Genomic DNA, 15040 nt, shown 5'->3' on the forward strand with positions numbered 1-15040 from the left:
CTTTCGATGCTATAATTCTCAGCAGAGCAGAGAGCAGGAGCTAGGACAGTTCTAGTTGGCGGGTAGAAGCAGGAGCTGCTGGAGGTAACCAGCAGGTGATTGGTTGCTGGGACACGGGGGGGGGGGGGGTCTAAGTAACCAATCAATAGCTTAATAATATGAAAAGTCAACTCCAGCAGCTTCAGAAATCTCCTGGATCCCACTTTCCACACTTTGTATCCATGTAAGTAAAGGGGCGGAGGACACCATTCCGGGGGGGTAGGGGGGGTGATGTAAAGAAGGGCAGAGGACATTACTGTGGGTGGGGGTGATGTGAAGGGGGGTAAAGGACACCCCTGTGGGGGGCTGTGATGTGAAGTGGGGCAGAGGATACTCTGGGGGGGGGGGGGGTTGATGTGAAGGGGGCCAGATTAAACTACAGTGGGGGGATGATGTGAAGGGGGGCAGAGGACATTGCTGTGGGTGAAGGTGATGTGAAAAGGGTAAAGGACACCCCTGTGGGGGACTGTGATGTGAATTGGGGACGAGGATACTCTGGGGGTATTGATGTGAAGGGGGCCAGATTACACTACAGTGGGGGGAGTATGTGAAGAGGGGCTGAGGACATTACTGTGGGTGATGGGCGGGGGGGGGATAGAGGACACCCCTGTGGGGGTTGTGATGTGAAGTGGGGCAGAGGACACTAAAGTGGGGGGGGGGGAGTGATGTGAAGGGGGCCAGATTACACTACAGTGGTGGGATGATATGAAGGTTGGCAGAGGACATTGCTGTGGGTGGGGGTGATGTGAAGGGGCGTAGAGGACACCCCTGTGGGGGCTTTGATGTGAAGTGGGGCAGAGGGACACTACAGTGGGGGGGGGGGTGATGTGAAGGGGCCAGATTACACTACAGTGGGGGGATGATGTGAAGAGGGGCAGAGAACATTGCTGTGGGTGGGAGTGATGTGAAGGGGGGGGGGGTAGAGGACACTACAGTAGGGGGGGGGGTGATGCGGAGGGGGCCAGATTACACTAAGGTGGGGGGGGTTGATGTAAAGTGGGGCAGAGGATACCATTGTGGGGAGCAAGGTGATGTGAATGGGCGGCAGAGGACTCCGCTGTGGGGGATGATTGATGTGAAAGTGGGGGGGGGGGTAAAGTACACTGCTGGGGGCAGTGTAAGGGTGTTGGTGTGAGCGGAGGCAGATGAGACAGCTGTGAATAAAGGAGGGATGTGATATGAAGGAAGGACTGAGGACACTGCTGTAAAGAAGGAAGGAATGGGATTGCTATATAAGAGGGGAAAGGCAAGTCATTGCACAAACATGCGTTTTGGACATTTGCTGGAAGAAAGTTTTACTGATTGGACCTCCATGAATTTTAATTCATTACCTCTGATCTAGAGATAGCATTAGGGCAATCTTATTTAATTATTCAGGTTATCTTGGTTATATGTCAGAGCACCACAAGAAAACTGATGAAGTATACATGTTATGCACATCAAGCACCCTAAGATTGAACATTTCCCATAAGTACTTGCATTTCTTGTTTATTACCACCTGTCTTTTTGTACTGTTGTGCAAATCATCCCACATTGGCTCTATCTGATGCCAATTAGGCAAACCTGCAACCACCACTTTTATGTGACACACAGCTGACCTCAAGGACAGCTACTGACATACATTTTGAGGATGTCCGACCTCTCAATGTGACTGTATGGAGCTAAAATGCTCAGCTCATAAACCTCTTTCCAAGAAATATTGCAATAGAAATTGGTATAGAAAAACCTAGAAGCAGACTGATCCATGACTCGTGGCCCTGTTGGAGAGCATGTTGCTCTGTGTTCCTTCTACAATCAGAATAGCCAGGTGAGCTGTAATGGTTATCAAATTCATCTTCCTTGAATTGCTGCACTAGGATGACTATTTCCCATTATGCTTTATAAAGTGAAGTTGTGCTGAGGTTCAGAACCACCATCTGTCCAATCACAAGGTTCTGCTCCCCCTTGCTCTGGGTTTCTTCTCTGACTATCCTGTCCTTCCCACCCTTGTTCACTTGGCATCCGAACTAAAGATTTTTTTTACTCACCGTAAAAGCCTTGACTTTCTTGGATTCCATTTACGGGCAAGGGAAGAGTCCTAAACTCTCAGGTTTTCCTGCTGTCTACACAAGGATTGAGCACGTGGAAACATAGTTACATAGTTACATCGTAGTTGAGGTTGAATAAAGACAATAGTCCACCCAGTTCAACCTGTGTAGGTGTGTGTGGATATATTAATTTCCTATACATCCAAGAGTCTTTTAAAAGTAGCCATACTCCCTGCAGTTACCACCATTTTTGGAAGAGAGTTCCACAATCTTATTGCCCTTACTGTAAAACAAAAAAACCCTTGAGTAGCCTGAGGTTAAATCGCTTCTCCTCTAATTGCATTGTATGGCCTTGTGTCCTCTTACATTCCTTGCGAGTGAATTGATTTTTTTTATGCTGAGATCACCAAGGTATTTGTAAATCACTATCATGTCCCCTCTCAGGCGTCTCCTCTCCAGGGAGAACAAATTAAGCACTTGTAAACGCTCCTCATAATTAAAGTGGAGTTCCACCCTAATTTTATACTTACCTCCATCTTCTCGCTCCGGGTCACCTGAAAAAGAAATGGATAATCGCATTTTTTTTTTTTTTTTTTACTTACCTCGTAGCGAAGAAAATATACTTACCTTACTTCCTTCTTCCTCCTTCCGCGGCCCGTCGTCACTTCCTGGCTCTGCAATGATTCCTGGGAGCTGAACGTCATCGCTCCCAGGAATTATTGCGCCTGCATCGGCCCCGAGGTCAGTTCCGGGGCGCTCGCGTCATCCCCTTCTAAACAGCTTCTGGGCATGCCCAGAAGCTGTGGAGGGATGACGCGCGCGCACCGGAAGTGACGGCGGGGCCGGCGCAGGGCATCGTTGGACCGAAGAAGGCGGAAGAGGACGCCGAAGAGGATCTCGCTGGCTTCAAGCTGCCCACATCTGAGATGGCAGCGCTGGACAAGACGTTTTCAAGGTAAGTATTTGTCCTAACAGGTAAGTGCAACCCGGGACAGATCAGAGGCTAGCCATTGTGGAATGCATTAGCCCTGACTGTCCCGGGGGTATTTTTAAAAAAAAAAAAATTCCAGGGTGGAACTCCGCTTTAAGGTCTCCCAATCCCCTAATTAGTTTAGTTGCCCTTCTCTGGACTCTCTCCAGTTCCAACACATCTTTTCTGAGGATTGCCGACCAGAACTGGACTGAGTACTCCAGATGTGGTCAGACCATGGTTTTAGAAAGTGGTAGGATTATAGTTTTATCTCTGGAATATATCCCCTTCCTCATGCATGCTAATATTCTGCTGGCTTTGGCAGCTGCAGCTTGACATTGCATGCTATTGCTTAGTCTATCTTCTACTAATGGCGCTTTTCCACTGCATCGAACCGAACGGTTCGGCTCGCTTTTGTGCTTTTCCACTGCTGGTACCGCATGGTATGGTGTAGGTTCGGTACGGTACGGCGGCGCTTTTCCACTACATGGAACCGAACGGTATGGCTCTCAAAAACAGTACCACCTCGATTGTGGTTCCAAGAGGTACCATACCCGGTACCATATCCCACAATCCTTTGCATGCAGTCACTACTAGCCACTGATTGGTCAGAGAATCGTTGTTATCCCACCCACATCCCACCCACTTTAGTACTAATTTAGTGGAAAAGCAAACCATACCGTACCGTACCGAACCGTTCCAACACCGTACCATGTGGTACCAGCAGTGGAAAAGCAAACCGGGCCAAGCAGGGCCAAGCAGGGCCAAGCAAGGCCAAGCAGGGCCTAGTAGAGCCGAGCCGGTACTTGCAGTGGAAAAGTGCCATTAGACTCTCATATCTTTCTCCATTCTTCATTCCAGCAGATGTTCCCCCCATAAAGTGTATTTTGTGTTTATGTTTTTAGTCCCCAAGTGCAATACCTTACACTTCTCCACATTAAACCTCATTTGCCATGTAGTTGCCCACTCTGGTATTTTGTTCAGGTAATTCTGTAAGATTTCTATATCATGATGTGAAGTTATCACCCTGCTTATTTTTGTGTCATCTGCAAAAATTGAGATTGAGCTAATGATCCCGTCCTCTATGCTGTTTATAAATAAATTGAACAAAATTGGTTCCAGAACTGAGCCTTGGGGAATCTCACTTACCACCCCAGACTAGTCTGAGTAAGCGTTATTTATTACCACCCTTTGGACATGCCCCTTTAACCAGTTTTCTATCCAAAAACAAACCTTTTGGTCTATGCCTGCAGACCTTAGTTTGTAAATTAAGAGTTTGTGGGAAACTGTATTGAATGCCTTAGCAAAATCCAGATACACCACATCCACATGTCTCCCCCTATCTAGCTCGCAGCTCACCTCCTCATAGAATGTTAACAGATTGGTTTGACAAGAACGTCTTTTGTAAACCCGTGCTGATTACTGCTGATGATACTGTTGACTTTAGCAAATTCTTGAATATTGTCCCTTATCATCCCTTCCAGTAATTTACATACTATTGATGTCAGGCTGATCAGCCTATAATTTCCTGGGATATGCATCTGCCCTGTTTTAAATATTGGTATCACGTTAGCTTTCCTCCAGTCACCTTGTTCAGTTCCTGTCAAATACTATCTGCAAAGATCAGGAAGAGTGGTCTAGATATAACTGAGTTCTTTGAGTACTCTCGGATGCACGCCATCCGGTCCTGGTGCTTTGTGTTAATGTTATTAAGCTTTTCCATGATTTCACCCTCTGTTAGCCATAGCGGCGTGTCCTGTGAAGTACTGCTAATAATACAGTCATGGTCAGTGTACCCCTCCTTTTCCTGTATAAAGACTGAGAAAAAGAAAGCATTTAGCATAGTTGCCTTCTCTGTATCCTCTGTAACCATCCTTCCATCATCGTTAATTATGTGTGCAACATGCTCTGACCTAGTTTTTTACTATTGATATATTTAAAGAATTTCTTAGGGTTCCTTTTACTTTCCTCTGCTGTTTGTCTCTTGAAGTCGATTTTAGCCTTCTTGATTTCATAATTGCATTTATTATTCGATTCCTTGTATTGGTGGAAAGCTCATAATGTCCCCTCCGATTTATATCTCTTAAAGGTCATTTTTTTCCCCCTAATACGTTTTTTACATTATGGTTTAGCCACCCTGGTTTTGCCTTGGCTCTTCTAAATGTATTTTCCATAGGAATGCACTGCGAGATGCTTTTGTTTAATATGTTCCTAAAACATTCCCCTTTTAATTCCGTGGTCAGTGTTCCTAGGGTTTGGTCCCAGTTTATTTTCTCTATTATTGAGCACAGTTGAGGAAAGTTTGCCTTTCTGAAGTTAAGGGTTTTTATGTTCCCCTCTTGCCTTGCTATCTTGTGATTTACGCTCATAGGCGTGCGCACGGGGTGTGCTGGGGCACACCCTAATCAACCCCCTGTGCATCACTCTGCTAGGACCTGCCAAGTTAACTCCTGCTCTGGCTCTGCAGTTATTTTAAAAAAAATCTTCCCAGGTCCCATTTTTCCGCTAAGGACCTGGGGGCAGAAAAAGGAACTACAGTATTTAACCTCTTTCGGGTGCAGGCGGAGTGATCTACCGCACTGTGTCTCCTGACAATTAAAGTCCCGGCGGCGGCCTCTTCTATATCAATCCACTGAGGCAGGCTAAGGCTTTAATTTGTAGACAAAAGCTGCGGAACGAAAGATTACTCCGCCTGTCCCAAAAGTGGTAGCCACCTTTTCACCCTGGTCTGCGTTGCCCAGCTCGGTTCTCAAGAGGAAGGGCCACCACCAGTCCCTGGCTCTCGGCTGCTGCGGGGGAAAGGGAGGGGGGGTTGCTATGCTTCTGTTTGTGAATGAATGGTATGCTGCTCAGCACAAAGCACTTCCCATTCATTCACTATCCAATGCAGCTGAGGCTGCAGAGATAGGGACTGGGGAATCTCTGTCCTCGGTCCCTTTCTTTGTCTCAAAAATGAGATATTAGGGGTCTGTTTAGACCTCTGATATTTTACCAAAGCCCCCAAACAAGGCTGTTAAATAATACAATTGTAAAATTATATTAAAGAAAAAACATCCATTGCTCTATCCACTGGCTTATTGAAACTGTCCACTGCCCTACTGACACCGTCCACTGCCCTACTGATACCCTCCACTGCCCTACTGACACCGTCCACTGGCTTACTGACACCGTCCACTTGCTCACTGACACCGTCCACTGCTCTACTGACACCGTCCACTGCTCTATGACACCATCCACTGCCCTAACTGACACTGTCCTCTGTCCTACTGACACCATCCACTGCAGTACTGACACCCTCCACTGCCCTACTGACACCGTCCACTGGCTTACTGACACTGTCCACTTGCTCACTGACACCGTCCACTGCTCTACTGACACCGTCCACTGCTCTACTGACACCATCCATCGCTCTACTGACACCATCCACTGCAGTACTGACACCCTCCACTGCCCTACTGACACTGTCCACTGGCTTACTGACACTGTCCACTTGCTCACTGACACCGTCCACTGCCCTACTGACACCGTCCACTGCCCTACTGACACCGTCCACTGCCCTACTGACACCCTCCACTGCCCTACTGACACCGTCCACTGGCTCACTGACACCGTCCACTGCTCTACTGACACCGTCCACTGCTCTACTGACACCATCCATTGCCCTAACTGACACCGTCCTCTGCCCTACTGACACTATCCACTGCAGTACTGACACCCTCCACTGCCCTACTGACACCGTCCACTAGCTTACTGACACTGTCCACTTGCTCACTGACACCGCGTCCACTGTTCTACTGACACCGTCCACTGCTCTACTGACACCATCCATTGCTCTACTGACACCATCCACTGCAGTACTGACACCCTCCACTGCCCTACTGACACCGTCCACTGGCTTACTGACACTGTCCACTTGCTCACTGACACCGTCCACTGCCCTACTGACACCGTCCACTGCTCTACTGACACCGTCCACTGCCCTACTGACACCCTCCACTGCCCTACTGACACCGTCCACTGGCTCACTGACACCGTCCACTGCTCTACTGACACCATCCACTGCTCTACTGACACCATCCATTGCCCTAACTGACACCCTCCACTGCCCTACTGACGCCGTCCACTAGCTTACTGACACTGTCCACTTGCTCACTGACACCGTCCACTGTTCTACTGACACCGTCCACTGCTCTACTGACACCATCCATTGCTCTACTGACACCATCCACTGCTCTATTGACACTGTCCACTGCTCTACTGACACCGTCCAAAGAATAATGTTTATTTACAATGATACTTGTTTATTTAATTAAAAATGTTTTAATACCACTTAAAATGTTTGTTTACATTTATTTATAAAAGTGTGTGTGTGTGTGTGTGTATATATATATATATATATATATACACACACACACACACACACGTACACATATACACACGCACATGTGTTTGAGCTTTGGTTTGAGGTGCACACCCTAATGCCATAGGCTGCGCACGCCTATGGTTACGCTAAATGTGATCATGCTGTGATCGCTAGAGCCCAGGTTGTCCTGGACTCCTACATCTGTGATTTGATCTGAATCATTAGTAATTAATAGATCTAGCACTGCATTGTTTCTAGTAGGAGAATCCACCAACTGAGACATGTAGTCGTCCTGTAAGGTTTCCATGAAGAGACGGGCCTTTAGTGAGTGTGCAGTCCCCTCTTCCGAGTCAATGTCGGGATAATTGAAGTCTCCCAATATAACTGGCCCCAGCTTTGCCGCGTTACCCAACAGTGATAGAAATCGCAGATCACTGCCATTACTAGTATAAAAAAGTAGACGCGATAACTTTTGCGCAAACCAATCAAAATACGCTTATTGCAATTTTTTTTATTTTTTTTACCTTAAATATGTAGCAAAAAAAAAATTGGCCTACAATGTTAAAAAATTTTGAATTTAAATTTTTTTTTGGGGGGGGGGGGGGGGATCTTATATAGCAGAATGTGAAAAATATTGCTTTTTTTTCAGAATTGTTGCTCTTTTTTTGTTTATAGCACAAAAAATAAAAATCGCAAAGGTGATCAAATACAGTACCACTAAAGGAAAGCTCTATTTGTGGGGAAAAAAAGGACATCAATTTTATTTAGGTACAGCATCATACAACCGCGCAATTGTCCGTTAAAATAACGCAGTGCCGAATCGCAAAAAAGGCCTGGTCATTAAGGGGGCAAATCCTTCCGGTCCAGAAGTGGTTAAAAGCCCCTCCAACTCTGTGGCCATCTTTCTTCCCAATAGAGCTGTACCATCCCCATTAAGGTGCAGCCCGTCTTTACAAAAGAGTCGGTAACCGACTGAGAAGTCAGCCCAGTTCTCCAGGAACCCGAACCCCTCCTTCCTACACCAATTCCTCAGCCACATGTTCAGTTCCCTAAGCTTCTTCTGCCTCTCTGGTGTGGCTCGAGGTACAGGTAGTATTTCAGAGAAAACCACCTTGGAGGTCCTATTTCTCAATCTAGTCCCTGAAATAATTTTTTAGGATCCTCCACACTTTCCTTTAAATTTGTCATTGTTACCTACATGCACTATGACCGCTGGGTCCTCCCCAGCCCCGCCCAATAATCTGTCCACCCGATCCGCGATGTGCCGAACTCGAGCGCCCGGTAAACAACATACTGTTCGGCGACCATGATCGTTTTGACATATTTGCCCTCTCTGTCCTTTTGATAATTGAGTCCCCTAATACCACTACCTGTCTAACCTTTCCTGAGTCTCTGCCCCCCTCCTTCCTGGAGCCGCCGCTCCCCTGGCAGCTAGGGGAGGGCAACTGCTCCAGCACTGCGACCCCTGAGCGGATATCCCCATCATCATGCAACTTGGCATATTTGTTGGGGGTGTACTAACTCAGGACTGGCCTCCCTAGCGCTCTTCCCCTCCTTCTAACTGTCACCCAACTGCCTACCTCTGGTGCCTGCGTCTCCACATCTCCACCCTTCTCTATGCTGGCCCCTGCCAGCACCTGCTGGGTAATGTCCAAGCTCCTTTCCAGGTTGTTGATGCTACGCAGTGTTGCCACCTTGTTTTCTAGATCCAGGATCTGTGATTCCAGAGAAACAAGTCGCTCACATCTTGCACAGCAGTATTCGCCCTCGATTGGTTCATCAAGGAACGCATACATGCAGCAAGAAGTGCACTGAGTGGCATCCCCAATCCTGTTGGACATTACCCTCTATTGTATGGGGATAATTAGGATAACAATCTGCTATTCGTTACCTACACTACCTCACTCTCCCCTGATACTAACCTACTCCCGTTACTTCACAGCCAATCCCAGTCACAATGTACTCCCAGATACTAAGGTACTCCAGTCATAATGTCTCAATGGACTCCTGGTCGCTAGGGTACTCCTGGTCTCTAAGGTACTCCCGGTCACTAAGGAACTCCCAGTCACAATGTCACAAGGTACTCCCCGTTCGCTAATGCCTCGTACACACGTGCAGATCGTCGGCCGAACGATTGGCCGTCTTTTGTCCCCGGGCTGTCGTGTCTGTTGAAAAGTGCAAAAGACTGCACAAGAATTTTGTCCGCCGACTACAGCTGACTGCAGAAGTGATGTCATGTGATGGTTAACTTTCCCTGTGTTTATTCTTTTCTGAGCATGCCCAGTCTTGCAAATCTGCTGTCTGTTGGCCGAATTCTGTATTGACTGGCGAACAATCGGCCGCTCTGGTGTCGGCATACAAAAATTTTAATGCTTGCACGACAGATTCTTTTCGGCCGAAAGTGCGCTGTCGGCTGTCGGAAGCATCATACTAACAAGCCGAAAATCGGCCAATCGGTCGTCGGCCGAATCTTTTCGGCCGACAATCTGCACGTGTGTACGAGACATAAGGTTACTCCCAGTCCTAATGTCACAAGGTATTCCCGGTCGCCAAACAAAAAAAACTGTGGGCAACTCTAGACAAACCCCCTCCTACTACCAGCATGCCTCAGGTTTATAGCAAACAGTACTGAGAGCATGAACATAAACAGAGAAGATCCATGGACTCCAATAAAAGGACAAAAGTACAGCAATCTTTTCTTCCCATCCATTGAGGGAAACAGAAAGTCTTAAACCTTCAGGATATCCAGAAGCAAAGATGTCACCAACCGGGCCAATGTAAATATCAGGAACTGGGTGCTGCCTAAAGCTTAGAGTCACCTGGAGGACCTTACACTAAAAGCTGGCATCAGATATGATATAAATGTTCACCTGGTAGAACTTAGAAAACAGGTGAACAGAAGAGCAGTTGGCACCCTTACAAATCTGGGAAACAGAGGCCCGATGCCAAAAAGTCCAAGTGGCAACTAAAACCCTAGTGGAGCAAGCCTTAATAGGGAAGGGTTAACCCAACCCCTTAGACTATAAGTTCGAACAACTGTCCGAGCCACCTAGAGGCAATGGAATGAGAAGCTGGGCAGCCCATCTGGAATGACAAAAGGGGAATCGGGCTTTCTGAAAAAATACAGTAGTTGAGAGATAGACTTGCAATGCGCAAACCATATCCAGACAATAGAGGGAACTTTTTCTTTCTTACCTTTTGGAGTATATGAGGTGTGGTTCACTTGATTGCTTTTCCATGCTCAGCGCATTACAAACCAGTGGATGGGCGTATTCACATCAGATGGGCAGGGGTGTGGCTATACAAGCATATCAGGTGGGCAGGGCGTGGCTACAAATGCACATTGGATGGGATGGGGGGGCATGACTACACATAGATATTGAATGGGCAGAAGGCATGGCTACATAGACATCGGATGGGCAGGAGACATGGCTACATAGACATCGGATGGGCAGGAGACATGGCTTCATAGACATTGGACGGGCAGTGGCAAGGCTACACACCTTCCATGGAAGATACAGGCAAGCTCTGTACTTGCAAAGCCTGCATGTAATTCAGAATGGGATGAGAGGAGACGCAAACCGACCATGCTAGCAAGGATCGGCTTCCGTTCTTAGTGGGAACTGATAGGATCAGAAGAATTACAGGGACAAATAACATGTTTAAATGAAAAGCACGTTTAGGATACTTAAAGAGACCAATTTAATAAATTTGATTTCCATGGTACAAACACTTTAAACTGACCATAGACTAATAGAATATTCCACATTAGGTACATTTGTTCACACACTTTAAATCATAGACTTTTGAAATGTCACACATACTGTACATTTAATATCATAACTTCTCTTTTACCTACAACAGATACATTTGAGGAGGTCACAGAAAAACAAGAGTTGACTGCCCAGGGAGAAATGTCTAACTTTGAAGTAGCAGCTCAAGATGGAGGTAATTTGTAAAGTTTTATTGAAGTCACCCAATGTTTTTAATTGAGGTCCTATTTTTGACCTGCTTAGTATTTTTAAAGTGCACCTTCCACTCCAATTTCCCCAAGGCTGAGCAACACCAGAAATATATTGTATGTATTAAAGTGTGCTGCTCTTACATGCATAACCACTTGCCGACCGCTCACATGGAGCGTACTGCGGCAAAGTGTCTCGTTCCCGTCCAGCAACGTAGACCTACGTCGCTGGACTCCTCCCCCTGTAGGCGCGCTCCCGCTGTTTTCATTCACAGCGGGAGTCGGGCCAGGGGAGGAGCAGCGGCGATCACCGCTGCTCTGCCCCGATCGTTGGGGAATCTAGTGAGGAGATCCGCCCGCTCTGTTTACACAGGCGGGCGGATCTCCATAGTGACAGGGACTGACAGATCGGAGTGTTCAGCATAGCTGAACATCCGATCTGTCCTGTCACTCAGTCACCTCCCCCCCACACGTCAGTAAGCACCAGGCATACATTAACCCCTCCCTCTCCAATAAAATGAACCCCTTCACTGCCAGTGTCATTTTTACAGTAACAGTGCATATTTATAGCACTGATTACTGCAGTAATGTCACTGGTACCCCCAAAAGTGTCAAAAATGTCAGTCAAGGGTCCGATCTGTCCGCCGCAATGTCGCAGTCCCGCAAAAAAAAAATCGCAGATCACCGCCATTACGCGTTAAAAAAAAAACACCAAAAATGACAGAAATCTTTCCCTTTGTTAGTAAACGCAATAACTTTTGCGCAAACCAATCAAAATACGCTTATTGCGATTTTTTTTACCAAACATAGGTAGCAGAAAACAAATTGGCCAAAAATTTAAAAAAAAATAGATTTTTACATTTTTTTGGGGGGGAATTTCATATAAAAAAATGTTAAAAATATTGTTATTTTTTCAAAATAAACGCTCTTTTTTTGTTTATAGTGCAAAAAGTAAAAATCGCACAGGTGATCTAATACCACCAAAAGAAAGCTCTGTTTGTGGGAAAAAAAGGACGTAAATTTCGTTTGGGTACGGCGTCGCACGACCGCGCAATTGTCAGTTAAAGTCGCACAGCGCCGAATCGCAAAAAGTGGCCTGGACGGAAGACAGCAAAATCCTCCGGTGGTCAAGTGGTTAAAGGATGTCTAATCCCAAGGACAAAAATGTAATATATTACCTGTCCTTAGATGTGGTGGCTGTATTCGTTTTCTTTTTTTTTTTTTTCGGGCTAAGAACATTTTTGGCAAAGTAGACAAAGTAATGGTTCTGCTTCCAGTATGTGGTTACAGATGAACCAATCACAGGTGCACGGGACAGTACAAAGTATATAATACAAAATAACTGGGACTGACACCAAAATAAGTTTAATTGGTCATATAATGGCCAAGGTGTTTATTTAAGGGGCAACCCAATATTAGCAAATCAAATAACCAAAAACCAGTTTTCAGGAAAACATTAAACTTAAAATTTAACCAAATGATCCAATACCGATCTCAATCACCATGTCCCTCCAGACTTATACTGGAAGATGAACCCCCACTAAATAGCACCGTGACATTTACAATATAAGACATAAAAGGGGAAGGGGGGGTGGGAGCACGGGCAGGTCCTCTTCAGGTGGCTGGTAGCTGCGGCAGGATCCGGCTTCATATAGGCAGGCAGAAGGGGCAAAAATGAACCGCAAATTTCGACCAATGGTGACCTTGTTGCTAGGAGAGATTCCCCCAATAGTACCTAAAAAAAAAGCAGAGCGACGAAAGCTCTTTGCCCTGTCCCATGCGTGCCCCCGGATAAAACCAGGGACGAACATGGGACAGTACAAATTAATTGAGAGACTGACACCAAAATACATTTAATTGGTCATATAATGGCCAAGGTGTTTATTTAAGCGGTAACCCAATATTAGAAAATCAATTAACCAAAAACTAGCTTTCAGCAAAACATTAAATTTAAAAAAAAACTTAACCAAATGATCCAATACAGATCTCAATCACCATGTCCCTCCAGACTTATACTGGAAGACAAACCCCACCAGCTGAAGCCAACAGTGAAACAAATGGCTGACGTCCCCCCAACACCATGGCCTGTTTGATAATCTTCTGTAACCCAACATTGAAAATGTCTAAACCTATATTAGACAAATGAACCCTATCCGATCTGTATAGGCCTGAGATGAAGCCTTCCAAATCAATGTGTTGATAGGACAAGTCATTGGAAGCAACTAAAAAATTATGAATGGTTCTATTTAAACACCTATGAATCCTATCTACTGCAATGTTTGGGAAATCAGCTGGATCGCAGGACACAAGCGTTGCAATCAAAGGAATGTTAATTCGCTTAAACAGGTTTCACAGCAGCAAAAAAAAAAAACACAAAGGATAACAGTCTAACTGACTTAACGAGTTCAGATCTTCTGTTTCAGTTAACCAGTCCCCACTTTTAAAGAGGGTAAATTCCCCTGGCAACAGGTTTCCAGGCAGGACACTGACATGCACCCTCTCGGCAGTACACCATCCACTGTCTCCTCTATACTCCTCCACACCACACCTACAACTTCCTGTCTTTTTTTTAAACCCACTTCCTCTGACCAGTGAGTTAACCCCTTTTGTTCCCTTAAAGGGACTACAGTCCAAACAGAGGGGAATATGGCATCCTTTCAGGACTCACCCTCAGCGACCTGTACACTACATAAAACAAATTACCGGAAGGAGATCAAAGTAACCTAGGAATCATCTCAGAAAAGGCAATAATTGCAGATGGAAACAAAACCTCAAAAGAAAAAAGGTCTTGCTTCATTTCAGAGAAGATTACTGGTTTTAACCTTATCGATGTCATTAACCCCATCATGAATTATTAATAAATCTGGGCTGGGACAAACACTAGATAAATGAATAAGCTCAATCCTTTAATTCCTCCAGGGTAAACCCCTAACACCATGCCTGAAAATCTGCAATGCATTAACATTGAAACTCAAAGTCATTCAAAAATTCCTTTATTCAGCTCTTTTGTGGGCCCAATGGATAAATGAATGGTCTGCAATCCAGACTTTGAATTTAGGAGAATCTGAAAAAGAAAATTAATTAACCAAATTAGGGCGAATCTAAGACTTATACCTACAACTGTCCCAATGACCCAACCTTTGAACCTCTTCTGGGGAAAAACCGATGGAGCTTACTTCTGTAGCCACCCCTATCCTGAAGGAGTGGGAAGAGAAATAAAAGCTGGAAAGACTGAGAAATTTAAGGCAAAAAGATAGAACAGCAGAAAATTGATAACGAGTAAGAGGAGACAAGTCAGCATGAATAAAGAATGAACCACTAAAGGAAGGTCATGAAAGAAAGTTTGAAACATTCTGGACAGGGCAGATATCAATATTCCCAGCCCTGCCTAAAGTAATAATGCGTCCCTTACCGGATTGGTCATTTTTTGATCTGCAAATACATATACAAACTGAATTAGAAGAAACAGCCACATCACTATCAAAAAGAACAGCGGTAGAAGATTTGTTGGGGGCAGAGAATTCACCCAGCCGTAAACCCGTAATGCACCGAAGAAAGCTACTGAAAAAGATGCTTTAAAAATTAAGATTTCATAGGGGGAAAAACAGACTGAATCTAATGAATTAATTAACTTTGAGTAATAAATCAATAGAAATCTACTACCATCCTTAACCAAGTGG

The 15040-nt window shown here is 45.5% G+C and overlaps 1 protein-coding gene across 1 annotated transcript in view; it reads left to right on the forward strand.

Moving 5' to 3' along the window:
- The window catches only part of LOC309558531 (uncharacterized protein), a gene marked incomplete at its 3' end in the record, with an annotated part of 160454 nt that overhangs the window by 132173 nt on the left and 13241 nt on the right, over window positions 1-15040 (forward strand). Inside the window, exon 10 of the mRNA XM_082261611.1 lies at window positions 11264-11347. Within this exon, the coding sequence (XP_082117737.1) occupies window positions 11264-11347 (84 nt within the window). The remainder of the gene's footprint in view (window positions 1-11263; window positions 11348-15040) is intronic.

The sequence above is a fragment of the Pelophylax lessonae genome, assembly GCF_965119305.1.
Source record: "Pelophylax lessonae genome assembly, chromosome: 6".
NCBI lineage: Eukaryota > Metazoa > Chordata > Amphibia > Anura > Ranidae > Pelophylax > Pelophylax lessonae.